The sequence below is a fragment of the Neopelma chrysocephalum genome, unplaced genomic scaffold (genome assembly GCF_003984885.1).
Source record: "Neopelma chrysocephalum unplaced genomic scaffold, ASM398488v2 Primary Assembly neopelma1_61b, whole genome shotgun sequence".
Taxonomy (NCBI): domain Eukaryota; kingdom Metazoa; phylum Chordata; class Aves; order Passeriformes; family Pipridae; genus Neopelma; species Neopelma chrysocephalum.
The window spans coordinates 4281201-4299543 of record NW_020897717.1 but is presented as its reverse complement, the minus strand read 5'-3'; the positions used below and the strand labels follow the sequence as shown (position 1 = coordinate 4299543).

Below are 18343 nucleotides of genomic sequence, written 5' to 3'. Positions count from 1 at the left end.
TAGAGAAAACATCCCAATCTCCGAGTTCAGACTTCTTTTCTACTTCACTTTAACTTGCAATTCATGAATATCAAATGAAGTTACTCTTAACGCTATTGGTTCCTCCTTTCATTCATTTTTCTAGCTCTGATTCTTCTCTTTACTTCATTATCATGTAAAAGAATATATTTATTCACAACTTCTGATCATAGGAATTTTAACTATGAATAAGAGTAATGTATTTTGTTCTCTGCTCTTTCATCTTCAGTCTCCTCAGCTATTTTTTCATCTTCACATTCCTTAGCATTTACAGTTTTATATGTTATTTGGAGGTCTTAAGGAGTGTAGCAAAGATGACTATTAAACAAGGTGCCTTAGGTACTCTTTATTGACCTTGTTTCATTCTTCCATTTTCAGACATTCTGTCTCTGCTACTTGTTTTTGTTGCTGAGTATTTTGGCATTGCCTCTCAAACCAAAGATTTGCTTGTTTTCATTCATTTAACAGTTGTATTGTGTATTGTAGATCATCTATAAAAAGCCTTGAGATGCTTTGGCATGGTAAGATACTATGTGTATTTGAAACTCACCTAAGTTTGTGGCCTTGGCTAAACTTACACTTCAGGTGGATCTTTTCAACTTCTAAATGAAATGTAATTATTTCTAGCATTTTGCATATTACACACATCTACAGGACAAAACAATAAAGTCCCTGCAACCCCAGCTGCTCACTCAGTAACATTCAGTTGGAACATGACTCATACTTACTTATCCACTGATGAAGTCAAACACCACTCTAATATCCACAGAACTATGGATAGAGGCTTCTTAACTTGGTGGTCTTTTTACATCAAATTCTCTGAGTGATCAATGATCCTTCATTAAATTTTTACCTACATTAGGTGAATTTATAGTTGCCTGTTTGCTCTTCACAAGTATAGGTAGGTAATGGACTTTGAATTGACCACGTTCCAAAGTCAGTATCCGTGATGACCCATTGACCCTGTATATTTTGGTATTTTGTGTATAGCGGGTGATTATTGGTACGATTAAAAGAATCTCTGATAATTGTTGTAACTTCTTTTACCTGACTGAACTGCAACTTGGGACATGATTTTTCAATAGTTATGTGATTTTTAATATCAATTATGCCTCTGTCTTTCTTCTAAGAGATTCATTTTTTTCTTTGCTTTTTAGAAGTCATAGTTACCCTATAGAAGTTTCAGGCTGTCTCACTTAACATGCGAGTCTCTGACCTCTGAACCCTCACCAGTGGCAGGTGGCAAAGACAGGGGACAAAGAGAAGAAACCATAAAACACTCCATCTCCCTGTCTAAGAATAAGACAGAAAAAATAACACCACCTCATCCCTTCTAGTGGCATAGAACAGAAGGGTACTAGGCCAGGTACTTGTTCTAAGTCTGCTGCTCAGATGGCCCAAAGCAGTTCTGAAGGCAGTTTGATTGTCCTTTAGAATTAAAAGCCTGGACTTAAGAGCATTGCTGTCCTCATTCTATTTTCTCTAATCCTAAAGACAGCACAAAACCTCCAAACAAACAGGTAATAATACTAGTTTTGCACCTTTTATTCTTGACTGCTGGCCTTTAGGCTACATATAGCCAGAGGCACCCATGGGTATATCTAAAGCAGCAAGTTATCAAAGACAGATGAAGATATGGCTCTTGAGCACATCAGCTGCACTAAAATAACAGCCCTTGCACATGCTTTTTGTCTGCCTATGAAAGTGGGTTGCTTTTTTCTATGAAAGTGGGTTGCTTTATTTTGTATTAGCTGCTGGCCTCATTTTTTGAGACCCAATCACTTTCTGCTGGACCTTTTTAAATGACTTTGACTTACTTGATCGGTCTGCTTTTGCCCTGTCTTTCATATTATCTCAAACTTGATTTAACTTCCCTGACTTGGTATGAACTGCCTGTAAGTGATAGAAATCTAAGCAGCTAATATCTGTGTGCATGTTCCAAGAGATTCCACTCCACTTGTTTAAAGTATGCAACTTGTAATACACCCCCCTCATCCCCTGAGAACTTTTCAGCTCAATTTCTCCTATTTCATGCTCCCTTCTGCCTTGAGGAAGCTGGCATATCCTACCCCAGTACCGATGCCATGTCTAGGCTGGGTTAGCAGCAGGGGAATAAGATGTTAGGCAACATGACCTAGCTGCACTTTTTTTGAGGGGAAAGAAGGCTGATCTGGAGAGAAAAGTGTGGGGGTTGCAAGAGACAGGACAGAATATTTTTCATGAAACTGTCATGAAATGCCTTGTCTGTCCCAGCAGCTGGGAGGCATCATCTACCATTCTCACAGCCTAATACAAGAGAAGTCAGTTTACATATCAAAGGCATGATGAAAAGGGCAAGTTTAACAACCTGTAATGATTACTAGGAATCTGAACAACAGCTTGGCAAAACTAAATCCTAACAAGAACAAAAAACGCATTTTAAGGGACAGAGCATGAGAGTTAATGCAAAATGATTTTGACTTCTGCTATTTGTTTAAATTTTCTTTTTGCCTTTTCATCTGACACCAGTGTTAGGACTTCGCAGTGATTTCTTTAGGCTGGCTAAATAGACACTGCAGAACTGCAAGGTTTTTAGTATATATTAGAACTCATTTTAAGAATAAGGACTCAAAATAGGAATTACCTACCCTTCAGGACACAAACGAGCTAGTTTCCTCAGCGCTCTTTAGAACACCTAAGATTCTATGATGTGAGAATGCTTAGCATATTGCATGGAAAGCAGAGCATGTTGCAGATCCCAGCACGGTATCTAGCTCTGCTGCACTGTGCATGTAATGAGTTAAACCAGAATTCTGACTGCATGACAATTTTGTCATCTATTACAAGTCTGTAACTTGCATCCCATGCAAGGGGAATTACACAGGCATTGATAAGGACATAAAGGCCAGATTCTTGTAGACCAGAGGAACAACACCCTAATAAAGTTTTTAAAGATACTATAAAGTAAGCAGCTGACTGCTGGAACTTTCATTATACATATGCAAATACAGTGGGGCAATCTACTGTACTTACTTTTCTTTTTAGTAAACTTAGAGTGCTTTTCTCATATTCCTAAACTCGATTTTTTGTATGCTTACTGTTTCAAAAGACTAATTTCTGACTGTCATTTAGAAAGCTATGTAATAATTTTTGTTTCATTTTAAAACTGAATAAATGAGCACAATTACTTTCCCTCCCTGTTTCTAACATGCCTTAAATTCCTGATTGTTTAGTCTGTACTGTCTTAAATCGGTACATGCCTTTAATCTATTTTGGTTGCATGCACATGTTAACTAAAAGTGTCTTATCACATTGTACAGAATGTGTGTGTTGACAAGCACACATTGAGAAGAAAGTGTGAGGTTTTTTTCAGGCTGGCATTTGTAACTAGAAGTTGGTTTCATGGATTTGTGTTCTAAAGTTATAGCAAGAATAACTGCCTTTGATCTCACCATTAAGGTTTACATTGAGAAAACACATTATTAAATAAACAACGATAACCACATTGAAGTGGAACAAGCTTCTACCTCTGTTTAAAACAACTCCAACTGCATATTATCCCTTCTTCTCACATTAAGCAACTTCTTTTACAACACAACTTTCCCAGTAGGTAGTAAATCCCAAAAGAAATACAAGAAGGAAATTCTCAGAGCGGTGTTAAGAAGAACCAAAGTAGTGTGAAAGTTTATAGTCCTATTTCAGCTTACTTGAGTAAGCACCAAGAACTGTACCCAAGATTCTCCAGATTATTTTTCAGGGTACAAATGTCTGAGAGGTATCCAAGGCTAATATTTACAGTCATATTGGCTAAATTACATGTCAGTCAGTCAGCTCTAGTGAGTTATATCAGCACTACCTATTATGTTTGCAGTATCCAGTATAAAGTGGGAATATAGCAATTTTACTTCTACCCAGTGATAACACTGTAGGCAAAAGTCATTGGTTTGAAGTCACTTTTTATCATTAGTAGCAGGTACTGCAGATAAAAATTGTGCTACAAAAAACAGATGGATTGGGTGGGCATGCATACAACAAACACAGAGACATGTTTTAAAGGTTTGATATCAAAACTTGCAATAAACCCAGGAACTCCACAACTCCACAGTATGCAAAATCCAGTTGTCAGTGATGAATGCCATGTCTGGAATATCGGTTCCACCACATACAGAGCGTGCTAATAAAGTTTTGGTCTTTAACTATACCATCTTGTTCTGCAACTAAATTACCTCAGGCTGAGTAGAGAAAGGATGCGTCTAGTAAGACCTAAATCGCCCCCTTCTGTTTCAGTGGTGGTGTCCTTTAAGGTTCCAATCCTCAGGTGACACAGGAAGCCAGGATTCTAATCACATGTGGTTATTAAAAGTACACCATCAACTTGAAATAGGCAATCTGAAAAAACTGAGCAACTCTAACAAGGGAAGTTATTTTCTATTTCTTTTCTAGAACTCTCCAAACTAACTGTAACCCTTACTTGCCTACTGTGCATCAGGGGGCTAGAGGCAATTAGAGACAGATGTACAACTCCTCAAAAGTTTTGAACACTGTCTCGAATAGCCTTATTTAAATGATCATAATTAGGTGTTGCAAACTATTTTAAAAATTGTTTAAAAAACACTGGCAAAATTATTCTCCCAGTCTAACTGAAACATGTCTGGCAGAGTAAGTCTCGAAAAGTTGTTGTTTTTTATTAAATACAGAAATGTAACTACTGGAGGACTAACCTGCATTCCTGTAAAGCAATTATCTTTACCTTTGTCTGAGATAGGCTGAATTCTGCAGACCTATAACCAGGAACAACCATAGACTAGGCCTCCCTGACCAACTGTTTTGCAGTTGCAAAATAAATTTTTCTTAAAACTAGCAGAGGAGCAATATGCATGGCCAGATTATGTTGAAAAGTTGCTTTAAGAACAAATACAGAATAATAAAAACCAATGAGTCATCAGGATAACAACTGGCTTTCAGCAATATATTTTATACTTCTAACAGAAATGCTTAATATATTTTTCATGTCCATTCTGAAACATTATTCGGATAACTGGTGTTATTTTATTTCCAAAACAATATTCTGTTCCTAATAAGCAATATTTACTTAGCATAAAAGTTGTTATACGCTAAAAAAATGCATTTTACATTATTATTTTTAAATGTAGACAGGCCCACTAATCTGAATATCCCCTGTATGCATTATTTTTCAAACATAACATGGAAAAATAAAGTGAAGATTTTCTGAGACATCTGTATTTATCTCAGTTTTGTTGCATGTCACAAGAGGTATGCGTAAAGAACCAGTATGTTTTCTTTGGTTTATGAATAACTCAGCATGAAGTACTATTTGGGTTTTAGCCATTGGCACATGAATTGGAACTCTTAGTATGAAATTCATCATCAGGTTTACTCCACAGAACTCTTGAAGTACTTGGAAGTAAAAAGAAATTCTAGTGAAAGACACAGAAGGCATTGACATCTGATTTTATGATCAGGTAAGATATAGGTAGTAGTACAACAGTCTTCTCAGCTTCCACTGATATGTCTCAACCATGATGTAAAGGAATGACTACTATAGAATTTTTCAGTTCTTCTATTAAGATCACAGGAAAAGATGCTAGTCCCAGTACAGCCAGCCAAGGACAGGGAAACAGAGTAGTGAAAAATGTTGCTTTTTCTTTGAAGGACACAAAGTGACAGCAGAAGAACTGCAACATATATCAGCGTGGCAATTCAGACAACACTGCCTTACAGAACAGTGCAATCAGCTTTATTCAGTACTCTGTTGAAATTCCCACATTCTCAGTACTCCCTTCAGCCTCTTGTGTGCTTTTGGTGAGCGACTACAGGCCATTTTAATTTGAAGCCATTTCTATGAACAAAACAGACTTAACAGAAGTGGCTTTACATACTCCACTTTCTGAACTGGACTACGTTAATTTAGAAGTTGAGTTTTAAAGTAACGGTTTAAAGTGTAGACAATTTACAATGTGAAGTGTAGACACTAGATTTGATCAAGTGCTAAAGCCTGATTAAGTGAAAAATATACCAATTCAAGACACAGTGCTTAACTTTTTGTTCTAACAGAGCTAAATCAATAGCAATAGCACTTTTCATCCCAAAATCACAGCACATTTCTGTACCTGCTGGATATTACATGTTTTTGACAACTTTTGGCACTTTAGGGCTACTGAGCACAAGGGTGGCAGCAGCAACCCTTTGGTTTGCTTTATCATGTGATATTTCTCAATTATTGCTGATCTATCCAATTCTTGTAGTACCAATTTCACCTTGTCTGCAACACTCCAATAATGAATTGTCTGAAGCTAAAAGTACAAACGCTGTTTCCATTATGTTACACCACAAATACTAACCATAACCAATACAAACATCAGAACCAGATTTTGCAATAAACAGGCTTAATGGCCTTAACGCTGCTCTCTAAAATGATAATACCACTTTATTCTTGCTCATGTAATAAGATTTAAACCACATTTTCTGCTTTAGAGCAGAACCATTTCCACGACAGATTAAAAAAAAAAAAAGTTTACAACACAAAGTCTAAAACACAAAAAGGAAAATAATCACTTATGAAACTTGTTCTTATTTCAAAAGCTGGTCTTGAGTCCAAAGACTAAGCTGTTCCATTTGAGTCTTTTTTTGGATAGGAGAAGGGTAAATGCAAAATTGTAATCCTCAAGCTCTCTGCTTTTACACTAATAAGAGAAAGAGCTGATGTCAGAAGCATGACAGCTTAATGCTTTACTCATGCGGATGCCTAGAAGTAATTTGGTTTTGACTGGGTTTTGATTACTTTTCAGCCTGCATTAAGATCTACATGATTTTTTTCAGACCTTGCCTGAGACCTAATCTGTAGGTGTTCCCTTAAGCATATCCAGCTGGATTAAGTTCTATCAATCCTTGTATTTTGGGTGAATTTTAAAAATTATTATTTAAATAATAACTACTTCCTGCAGGTATTTTTATATGTATAGGTATTTGTACATGTATAATTATATGTACAGGTATTTTTATGTTCAGTAAGTCAGAAGTTAGATCACTCAGGGGATGGGCAATCTGCATTAAAAATATTCTCCCATACTAAAAAGATCTGCAACAACAGCAGAATCCGTTATGAGAACCATTTTTCTTTCCCCTGTCTTCAGCCTAAGACAATACAGAAAGTACCTCTCCTCTTTTATTGTTACAGTGAAAGAATTTACTATTAGAGTTACTGTAATCACCTGACATCAGGTAGCAAAAGGAACAGTCTTGCAAAAAGGGGCTTTTTGCTACTGCCTGGTGAACTTCTGAAGAACAACAGAAATGTCTCTTGGCTCTGAAGATTTCTGAGACAGCAATGCAGCTACTACATGCAATACCTGGGTTGTTGAATCCATACCACTCAGTGGGGGTAGAAAGACAAAAGACATCAGCTGTTGCATGAAGTTCAGCGTTTTCCCAAAGAAAGCGATTCATAATGTATCTCAGCTTGTTTCTGTCTTGAAGATCTGTTACCATTTTGGTGCTTCACTGTGTTGCTTTCTGAGACACTTGGACTTTTAAAAAACTACATTAAATTTAACAAGAACTTCTTTCATCTTCCCTAATAAAGCAGATCTTTAAAAATTAGCACTTAAAACTGCAGTTTTCAAAGACTGCTGGAGTGGCAGCCTGCAGGACTGATAAGGAAACTTCTCTATGGCTGCTCTCGAACTGCTCACATGGTGATTAACGTAGTGATCAAGCAGGTCAGACCCAAAACGGAACACAAGATTACTTCCCCCACCCCACTATTTAAAACTCTACAAGGTGAAAGATGGAAAAGTGAGGATGAGGAAGAATGAGGGGAACTTAAGGGAAAGAACACGGCAGCAAGTGCTCTAGATCTAGGCAAAAGAAAATTGCTTTGATGCAGGACTTAAAAGTCAGAAATTCTCCCCTGCTAACTTTGGTATCAGGAGTATGTCAGAAATGAGGGTGGAAATGGTGAAGGAAAAGGGAAGTGCAGACACAGAGTTTCTGCTGCTGCTTGAAGTCTCTGGGGAGCATTCCTGCCCAGAAACAGCTAGTGACAAGTTTGGGTATCTGAGGTTTCTGCATGTGCTTTGCTGTTCTGAGGAGTCAGATCATATCTTTTTAGATGTCTAAGTATAGATTAAGAGCTAAACTTTCATCAGTCATGTTTGGCCTTTATTGACTTGGAAGAGTTTTTAAACAGAAAAAAGTTGCCAGACCATTACCAAACTTGTCTCTCCCACTGTGGGAAGATGGGGGAATGGACAAAAAGTAAAAAATTAACTGTACCTAAGATACCTGTCTTCAGCTATTAGTGTCTTTGTTTTGTTAAACAGAGCCCCGACTTAGTAACCAAGTTTTCCTTATATCATTGGTGCATAAAAGGTGAAATTTTTATATACAGCAAGGTCTGAGATTTCCAGAATAAAATAAAACCTGCCAGATGTGACATGCTCTTTTAAAATCCTAGCTGAGCAAGGAAAAAGTGCTTGCCTCTCATCAGAACAGGAAAGTGAATAAGACTTCGCAAGAAGAAACAAGATTGCATTTCAATGAATCCCTTGATTTTTTGGTTACATTCATGTCCTTCAACAATTAACTAGTGCCAACACGCACCTATGTCAAATTGATAGCAAAACATCTTGCAAGAGTGAAACCAGGTGTTTTTAGGGAAGAAAACCTGATATTTTTACTTAAAGTATTAAACTACTCCTCTATTATTTCTGAAATACAAATTTTAATGTCTCATTATGCTACTGCAATGAAAGGCTGGTGGCATAAAAGCAGGCTGTTAGCTACTTACGGAAGACAGATTTCCATTGCAGCTGTAAGCCACAACATCTCTACAATATCACAGAGGAAAGTGTACTGCCTGTTACACTGATTTCTGAAACCATCTGCTTAAGAAGAGGCCTGGTAGGTACTCCTCAGCTAAGAGTGTACAAGTTTGGTAACCACAGGAAAGAACGTATCCACTGAGAACATTTAGGAAGAATTGTTACTAGTGCCATTATTTTATGGCAGTTGCAGACTTCAATTATGTATAATTTAATCCTTTCTCCATGCCAAAAAACATATTAAGAAAATAGCGCAAACATTTGAATTTATAAAGACATAATCTGCAATGCCAGCTTCACATTTTTTCTTGTCCAACTACAAAGTTTAAGGTTTGTCTTCCTTTGAAATCAGAAGTGTTTAGTACAGTGCTTGGGACACACACTTTCCACAAATCAATCCATATCCATTTAAAATACATTCTGTTAAGTGCTTTTATGGAAGACAGAGGGGAGCTAAAACACTAGGAAAGTATCTTTCCTTCCTTACCCATGAACAGTAAAAGCTACCAGACTGAAGGCAAACTTGAGCCATCTTCATCACTTCACATTTCTCCTCCTGCTTGTCTAGCTTCTTTTTATCAAAATCCTTACTGGATGAGATCTATTTCATGATAAAATTTGCATGCAACAGACACTCATAAATCTGTAACAAACCTATTAAGAGGTAAAAATATTGCATTTTAATTCCTTACACTGTAAGCACAAATGCTTCCAATGACTTTTTAAATGTCTGGCATAATTCTGTAGGAACAGTTTATGAGTAAATCCAATATACCTGGAAAGCTTCAGAGCAATTTTGTGTAGCGTGCAAATCCAGAATATTAATATTTTTTTAATATTTATTACAAGGGTGCACATACTAACCTGCCAAGGCCGATCCCAATCAAGAGGAATAGGAAATGCTCCAAACCAGGCTCCAAGTATACTGCACACAGTAGTAATCTGTAGACTGCTTTCCCAGATGGACATAGCTCTGTAAAAACAGCATATTACAAGTTTTCAACAGCAGCTGAAGTTACCATGTCAGAATGTTAGATCTGATCTCTCCCAAGATTTTTGAGACTAAAAATAGATATAAAAATTCATATATTTGATAAAGTAGCATGCAGGTTTCTCCTAAGACACACAAATTATATTTAAAATTTAAGTTGCACATTTTAGGTATAATTACAATCTTTCTACACCACACATTCAGGAGATTATTTTTTTCTTCTTGAGATGTTTACTGCAAAAGCTAATTTATTTTACCTGGAAATACTCCTATTGAGCTTGAAACACTGCTTGGCTGAGCAAATAAATATATCTCAATGACACTGTGTGCACTGCAGGCAGAGGCAGACATGAAAGGGTAGTATGGGATTGTACAGAAAAGCACAAGCACAGTCACAAAGTACTTTATGGTGTAGACATTATTCAATGACTACAATTTGAAATTTAAAATAGAAGTCCACTCTGAGAATATTCCAAAGCAAAAGAAACACTGCAAGTAAGTGTAACCTGCACATTGCAGCCCTTCAGCAACAGTGCATCCAAGTTCAAGTACACTGGCTGCAGGATAAATTTATCGCACACTAAAGAACCCTTGAATTCCCAGTCATGGCACATATATCATGAGAGATGTTAAATGACTTCAGTTCTCAGTTTATAGCCTTCTACTGACTTCAGAAGTTTTGGAGAAGTTGGATTTCTGTTTAACAGATGAGCACTTACTGTCATCAGTCTATCAAATGATTGCTTTGCTTTGCTCAAGCCACGAACATTTGAGTGCTTGGTGCCAATTAAAAAACAGGAGCAACAGAAGTTCAGAACACAGTAGGGCACAGTTCTGAGACAGGAGAACCAGTTGAAATCCCTGCTCCAAATCAGTACAGTAAGCAATCTGAATTGTAAGTTTGCTACATCTCAGATTATAAACACACATCCAGCTTTAGCTAACAGATGAAAAAAGATGTGCATTTTTATGGCTCAAAGACTGGATGCATAGTAAACTCTGAACTTTGCATATGCTCTTTAGGTTGTGTGACAGGAACACCTTGTTTTGAAGATTCCTAAATTTCTTTTTACTTCTGAGTACACTTAAGTCACTGCTGCATTTGCTATTGACCAAACAGCTCACAAGTGTAAAGCAAACATTCTTTATTGTTTGCAAAATAAATGTCTAATAGACTATAGTACTGAGAGTGCAAGGTTGACATTTTGAGCAAAACTGTTTCTTCTAGAAACCCATCCCTTTAACTTACAACACTCCACAATACTACCAGCCTGACATTTTTTTCTTAAAGGGAAAGGTCCTGATGTAACTGTAAAGCTGTTTAGGAATCTGCATATAAAAATTATTATGAATTATTTTTAGAAGCTGAATAATTGAGCAGAGAGCTGTTAGGCAGAATGGGGAAGAGAGAACATTCACTACAGCCTAAAAGGAGCAAAAGACCCAGCAGAACATACCTAGGACTGACTGAGGTACATTTATCCCCCACAAGACAATTTATGTGTGTAGCAGATTAACCAGATACTGCTGTACCATATGGAGATATCAGACTGAGTCCAAAAGCAAAACAACACAATTAGCAAGGCACAGTGCCCAAGTGGAAAACAGCCATTGGTAGTTTGGCAACTATTTCAGCTGCTAATTCAACCACTCTGCAGAAAGGAGGGACACTGGCTACTTAAAGACAACCTGAGCTGTTCTCCAGAATTATCCTGAAGGAACAGTGCTTCAATTACTGCCTTTTCTTCATGGAATGACACCTATTGGGATTTTTGCAGGTAATCTTTAGCCCACCACATAAACTTCTCATATAAACTTCTTTGCATGAGACTAACAACTGCAGCAATGTTCATAAACTTTGTATTTTACAGGTTTATTTTTAACCATGAATAAACTACAACTAAGATAACCCGCAGGCAAAACTAGCAATATTTAAGATAATAAATGAACACTAGTGTCAGAAAGGTCTTTTGAAGCATAGAGTAATTATTTAACCCCTTTAAATAACACAATACATGAAGTGCAGCTTTAAATAATGTTTGAATTAAGACGTTAGCTAACATAAAATAATTTTCTAAGACACCTTCTGCATAGACAAGATTTGGAATTTTTGGCTGCAGCAGGACTAAAATTTTAATCAGCCTCTGATGTGTGATGATGCCTACCTTTACACAGGACATTTCAAGTCTGTAAGAGTTTGCCATTCACAAACAAAGTGATGAAATAGGGGTAATGAAGACTGTAAGGAGCCCTAAAGTCATAGGTTTATAATATTTTTTGGTGATCTCCAATTTAAAATCTATTTCCTACCAACGTGACATCTTATAATTGCTATTATACCACAAATTTCAACAAAATTTCTCAAACCAGTGATTTGAAATAAACAGTCCCAAAAAGAAGCCTCCCAAAAATCAGCAATTGAAAGCTGATAACCTTTCTGTAGCTTTTACTTCCCTCTAACTGCTTACAGCAGCACGTGATTGGATATGATCAATGCCATGACACTGACATCAGTCACATTAGATGTCAGAATAAGGAGTCCAGAGATGCTGGCATGGCCCCACTCCTTCCCAAATGCAGAATTAGTGAAAAGAGCCCTATTTACAGCCTAATAAGAATGGAAGGTTTTATGATACAGAATACACAGATTTACTTTTCTCACTGTATTTTATGTGCACATAAATGTGAGGGTAAGAACAATTTGTTTGAATTTCTTAAAATAAAGTATTTAAAAAAAAATCTATTTTGTTCATTTTTGGACAATTCCAAAGTGTATTTAGTTTGAAAAATGTGGAGTGTATGCAATCTTCTGGCTGAGCTACAACTGTGTTTCATGTACACAAAACAAAACCCCACTCAAGCAACACCTCCCCTCCAACCCACCAACTACCCAAACTATTATAATACAAATAATAAACCTGCAGTATTACAGATTACATGTTATCATGAGACAGCACATGTAATCCAGCTCCTAGAGACAAGGGCACTTTTAAGACTGATCTTGTAATAACCTTATTGGAAGTGATTTTACTACTAGTGACTCACATTCAAATTCTGCAAGTAGAAACAGAAAAAGCTAGGCATGTCAACAGAAAAAAAAACAGTTTGCAAGATTATTCCCAGAATATTTAAGTCAGACTGACTTGGTTACACTGTAGCCATTATGATGTAATAGGTTGCATACAAGTTACTTGAATTTAACTTCATGCATAGTCCTGTGATAAGCCATTAGGAGCATCAGTATTTTCACAGTAAACCACCTTAAACATAGCACAAAGCCATCCAGAGCAACAGCACTAGGTAATTAGTGTCTGTTACTTATTTACACTTGGTATATCAAGATAAACTCTCTTTTTCTACATGTCTTTTTCTGTCTTTCTGCAAAGACAATAGCACAAGCACATTTTGATCTTTGCACAGGTAAATAAGAGTAACAAAAATAAATGCCAGTGGTTACTTAAGTCTAAAATGCATTCAGGTATTTTTAAAATACATTCATTTTTTATACTAAGTTATACACTTAATCAGTCTTTCAAGCTTGCTCTTCCAGAGCAATTCAATTCCCTAAGTTCTATTTTCAAGGCAAGCAGCTGTATTGATCTTACTTAACCATCTCTTTCCTCCATTTAACCAGTCCCACCTTATTCCACGTGGTTAAGTTAGAGACAACCTTTTAATATATCACGTCTACACTCATCTCGTGCCTAGACACAAGAAGTTCCAACTCATTCATGAGGTCAAATGAAAAAACATGGGATTATTTTTAAAAGAGCAGCTTGCTACAATCCATAAAAAATTGCTACAATATTCCTTTGTAGTCTATTTTCATTCAAAGGCTAGAGTAAACAAACATCAAAAATAATAGACATTTAACTCAGCTGATGTCACATGGGTTACTAGTAAGAAGTATGTACAAGTCATCACAGCAAAAATGTCAAAACAAGACAATTGTTTCCAATGCAATACTTGTACAGAATAATACTTAATATCTAGAGTAGGAAAGAAAGAAACTGACAGGCATTCAAAATCTAACCTGGCACAAAGACAGACTGATGTTGTCAAACATCTGTTCCTTCAATTCAACTATTATTTCCAGTTGCAAAACCTCCAAAGATGACTAAGTGAATCAGCAGTGATTTGTTTTAGCTAAACAACTCCATGCTTTTATTACAGTCTATTCAACCCGTCCACTGCAAATAAACAAGAATAAATGACTTGAATAAGGATTCAAGATATTTTTCAGTAAGTTGAGAACTGAGATAAACCAAAAGTCAATACCTGAAAGTACTGTGAAATGTCTAGTTTTGTCCTCATCTACAGAAGTGCAAACCAAAAATAACTCCATAGGTCAGCACCATAATACATTCACTTTCTTTTGAGATGAGACTTCACTCTTATGAACTATTAAAAGGGGATGAATACTAATATCTTATTAAATCTCAAGCATGTGTGGAGCCTCTTTATGTTTCAGTGTCTCAGTCTTTCAACAATCCTATTATTTTTTGAATGAAAAAAGGCAGAAGAGATAGAATACTTCTGAAAAATACATTATCCTTGATACAAGCTAATGCCATGGCTGTTACTGACGTGAAAGTGCAGTTAAAAGGCTCATTTTACTTTAAACATACTCTTGAAAAAATTAATGCTTGAAAACTCTGACACCAAAAAAGCTCCTTTTAAATTTGAAGAGCATGGGTAAAGATTACATACTTCAGACCACTGTATATTCTGTATAACTTCCACTGTTATATTCAAGTTTAAAACAGTGTTTGTTTTGGCTTGCTATTCCTGCTTTAAAAGTTGTTTTTACATTGGATCATGTGCAATATTCTCCCTGTACAGCTCAGTGTCAGGTCTCCTCTTTATTGACAACCGTCATACAGGACTGCACAATGTGCAGTCCAGCAAAATGTGTGTTGGACACTTCACTTCCTTCAAACACATACAAAGTGAGATTTAGTGTCTGGACACCAAAGATAAAAGCTAGTTTTCCAAATCAGTGTCTTCAAAATAAATAACAATTTTCTTTGTCAGAAAAGCCTTTATAAGCCTGTAATTACAAACATGAAAAACGCCCATCATTCAGGAAGTTTTCTTTTCTTTACAAAATATTCCATTATATATTGACCCTGAAATTAGCTCAGTTGGTTGGAGCATGGGGCTAATAACACCAAGATTGTTGATTCAGTCCCTGTAGGAGCCATTCACTTAAGAGGTGGACTTGATCCTTGTGAGTCCCTTCCAACTCAGAATATTCTGTGAAATTTCTGTGAAATATTGTTTACATCAATTCAGTCTGTTTCTATTAGGGTTTAAATCAGAAACTTTAGATTAGCACTTACCCATTTTTACTAAATACCCGTATCCATGCTTGTATGTTTGGTCCCAGAATACACAAGCACTGTAAAGTAGTAAAGGTAGACAGGAGAACTGCAAACAAAAACGTCTCAGTAACTGACCTACAAAGAAAGAATATTACAAAATTAAGTGAGGTAGGTTATTAATTTTCTAAGAGTTCCAAGATTTAGGGAAAAAACCCAAAACCTCTAAGTCAGCTTGTGAAAGCACAAGTGCTTTCTTAACCTCATGTAGAAGAATAAAATATTTTCTTCTTGCTTTGTAGAATAGTAAAGAAAATTGGAGAGAGTTCTGCTGTTATTTCAAGACTGAAAGGCAGTAATTATTTTAAATGCCCAATATCTGTAACATTTTTAAAACACCACAGGTGTATCTCATATACAGCATTAGTTCTAACTTGAAGTATACTTGCACATTTACTTAATTATTCCATTTATTTTTCTAGTTTGATGTTGTGACAGTAGCCATGAAATGAAACTACACGATGCTATTATTAGTCAGTAACTTAGTGTATCTCTCAAAAATCAGACTGCTTCATACTTCTACTTTTTTTCTTTTTATAAAACTTTTCTAAAAGTTAAAACACTAATATCAAAAGGATGAAAGACATGCAAGATGTGTGGTTTAGAATCTTATGGGGAAAATGACTAAATGAAACTCTGAAAAATGTGCGTGCCTGTATGTTTAAGGTAAATATTGAAGTAAAAGAAGTTGTTTGTAAACAAGACTTCTCCAAATAAAACTTGTAAGAGCTAGCTGCTAAGAAAACAAACAAGCAAACAAAAAAACACAACAACAAAACTAAATTAAACCAACCAACCAAAACCCAAGCAGCCACCCTTCTTCCCCCATCCAGGAGCTTATCCTTTAACTTGCAGTGTACCAGAAAACATACAAGTACTTATACCAATATCTGCAAGGAGAACTGCCCCTTAGAATGTTTAGAGAAAGAGAGGGTCTTCTGACTTACTCTATGAGAGGTGCTCCATAAAGAACAATAATCGCATGAAACAGTATGCAAGACATGAAAAAGTATATACAGCATTTTAGAAATCTGGATATCTAAAAAAGAGCAATAAAATATCAGAATAACATTTCAAAGAAGAACATAAGTAACATACACAGTCTACATCTTATCAAGAGCACAGTACTTTAATTGCTTCTTTAATTCCAGGTACAACACAGTATAATAGCATGGCATATTTAAGAACAGTTTTCCATATGTTTAAATAATTAAAAATTATCACACACCATCTAAAACTTTTTTCATGCAACCCTTTAGAATAAGGCAAAAGTACAAAAAATATAACCAGAAATGACAGGATAAACAGAAGTAATTTTATTGGATATTTTTACATTTCTGTTTTACATCTGACTGTCATGTCCATTCATTAAGAGGCAACTCTCACAGAAAGTGAAAAAATATTTAAAAGCAAGAAAAGATGCAATATAAAAAAATATGCAACATTCCGAATCAAAATGACATTAAATAAAAAACACTGCACTTTGAACTTGGCATCTTAAATTCCAAATACATTTGGGAAATATCCAGACTTTCTATAAATCTGCAAAACACGCAACTTTCTATGAACATCAGTTTCTGGGTACTCACTATATTATATAGAAGCATACACACTTGATAAATAGTTCTGATTAGGTCTATTCTGATCAGGTCACCAATGCAATTCCATAATTTCCCTTTAACTCTTTTGTATATTTACGCCTTATGCTAGTCTAAGATGAAACCTCACCTAGATCATGAAGCATGCTTCATTTTTATATCAGATTGTTAAAATACGTGTTTTCCGTAATGGTTTTGTGCATTGCACATCCTCCTCAGTCAGCAAAACTACACAGAAGCTTTGCATACAAAGATACTGCTTTCTGAGATGCTTGCTTAAATGTTTAAGAAACACTACATCAGAGCACTACATCTTGTCTGACTGAGCAAGTCAGGAGTGTGAGACTATGCACCTGTCTTCAAAACTCTGATGCATTCCCCCACTCCTGAGCAAGTTGTGTGCTGCTCCAAATTCCTGACGTTCAAACTTACTTCACTGGGATTTGTACCTTTAATGTTCCCTGTTGCAAACTGTAATTACAAAAAATGTCTCCCAAATTTAGATTTTTCTGTATGAAATTTTCATCATTCAAGGAAACATAGCCATTTTAATATTTTTCCACATAACTTTTTTAAATTGGCCAACTTTGTTTAAATTGTAATGAGCTAGTGTCTCTTTTATGCCTCAGATTCTAAAAGTAATTTTTCTTCCTTTAAAGTCATTACAAACTTACAACTACACACAAGAAGCGTGTGATGACATGTCTTTTTGGTATACCCACTAATCAAGAAGAGTAGCAAGGCCTGGACTACGAAATGAGTTCTGTGCCCATTCAATTTTGCCAGATTTTGCCACCATGCAAATTCTTGGGACTACAAACAGCAATGCACTGACAAGAATAAGGAAAGCACAGAGTCACTCACCCAAACAGGTTATGTACAGATGATAGAAAAAGTTTAATATAATGAAAATATTGAAAAACTCGTTTCAAAAAGCGCTACACCCAGCTCATTCATGGAAAATGAGAATTCACCACCAAAAAGTGTCTTTTCTTTCTCACTGGATTATTTCAGAGAATTTGATTCCCCTCTGTATTGTCTGGTAGCAACTTAAGAATAAAAACAAATCTTACCTTTTGAGCAAACGAACTTCTCTTAGGAGACTGACTTGGTTTAAGGACTAAGTGCAAGATTACGTTAAGGGTACCGACACAGACAGAACAAACACACAGCCACGTGAGGTGCGTTCCCAGCACCGTGAATCCCTCCAGGAAGAAAGACGGAACAACCGCCGTCAGGACAATCGACAGCGCACAGAGGAGGTTGGCAGCCAGGAGCCTCCTGATTTCCGCCTCTTTCATCGTGTTCCCCGGGAAGGGACCACCCGCAGGGCGCCGAGTTAACTCGCTACGGAAACGTGGCGGCAGCGCCACAGGGCAACATCTTTCCTAGTCGCGATACACCAGGCAGAGCCCTGAGCCTGGCTTTTGGGTCAGAAGAACGTCAATCACGTTAAAAAAATCAAGGGCAGCCCCTGGGAGCAGCAGCCCCAGGCCCTGCGGCGTGAGGGGCGGTAGCGCCGCTCCCGCCTCT

At 36.5% G+C, this 18343-nt stretch overlaps 1 protein-coding gene across 1 annotated transcript in view; it reads right to left on the bottom strand.

Annotated features, from left to right (window-relative positions):
• Positions 1-18343, bottom strand: part of PIGF (phosphatidylinositol glycan anchor biosynthesis class F) — a 19738-nt gene extending 1395 nt beyond the window's left edge. Inside the window, exons 1-4 of the mRNA XM_027681975.1 lie at positions 17884-18343; positions 16160-16251; positions 15174-15290; positions 9705-9813 (exon numbers count right to left, since the gene is read on the bottom strand). Of these exons, the coding sequence (XP_027537776.1) occupies positions 9705-9813; positions 15174-15290; positions 16160-16251; positions 17884-18111 (546 nt within the window). The 5' untranslated portion in view covers positions 18112-18343. The remainder of the gene's footprint in view (positions 1-9704; positions 9814-15173; positions 15291-16159; positions 16252-17883) is intronic.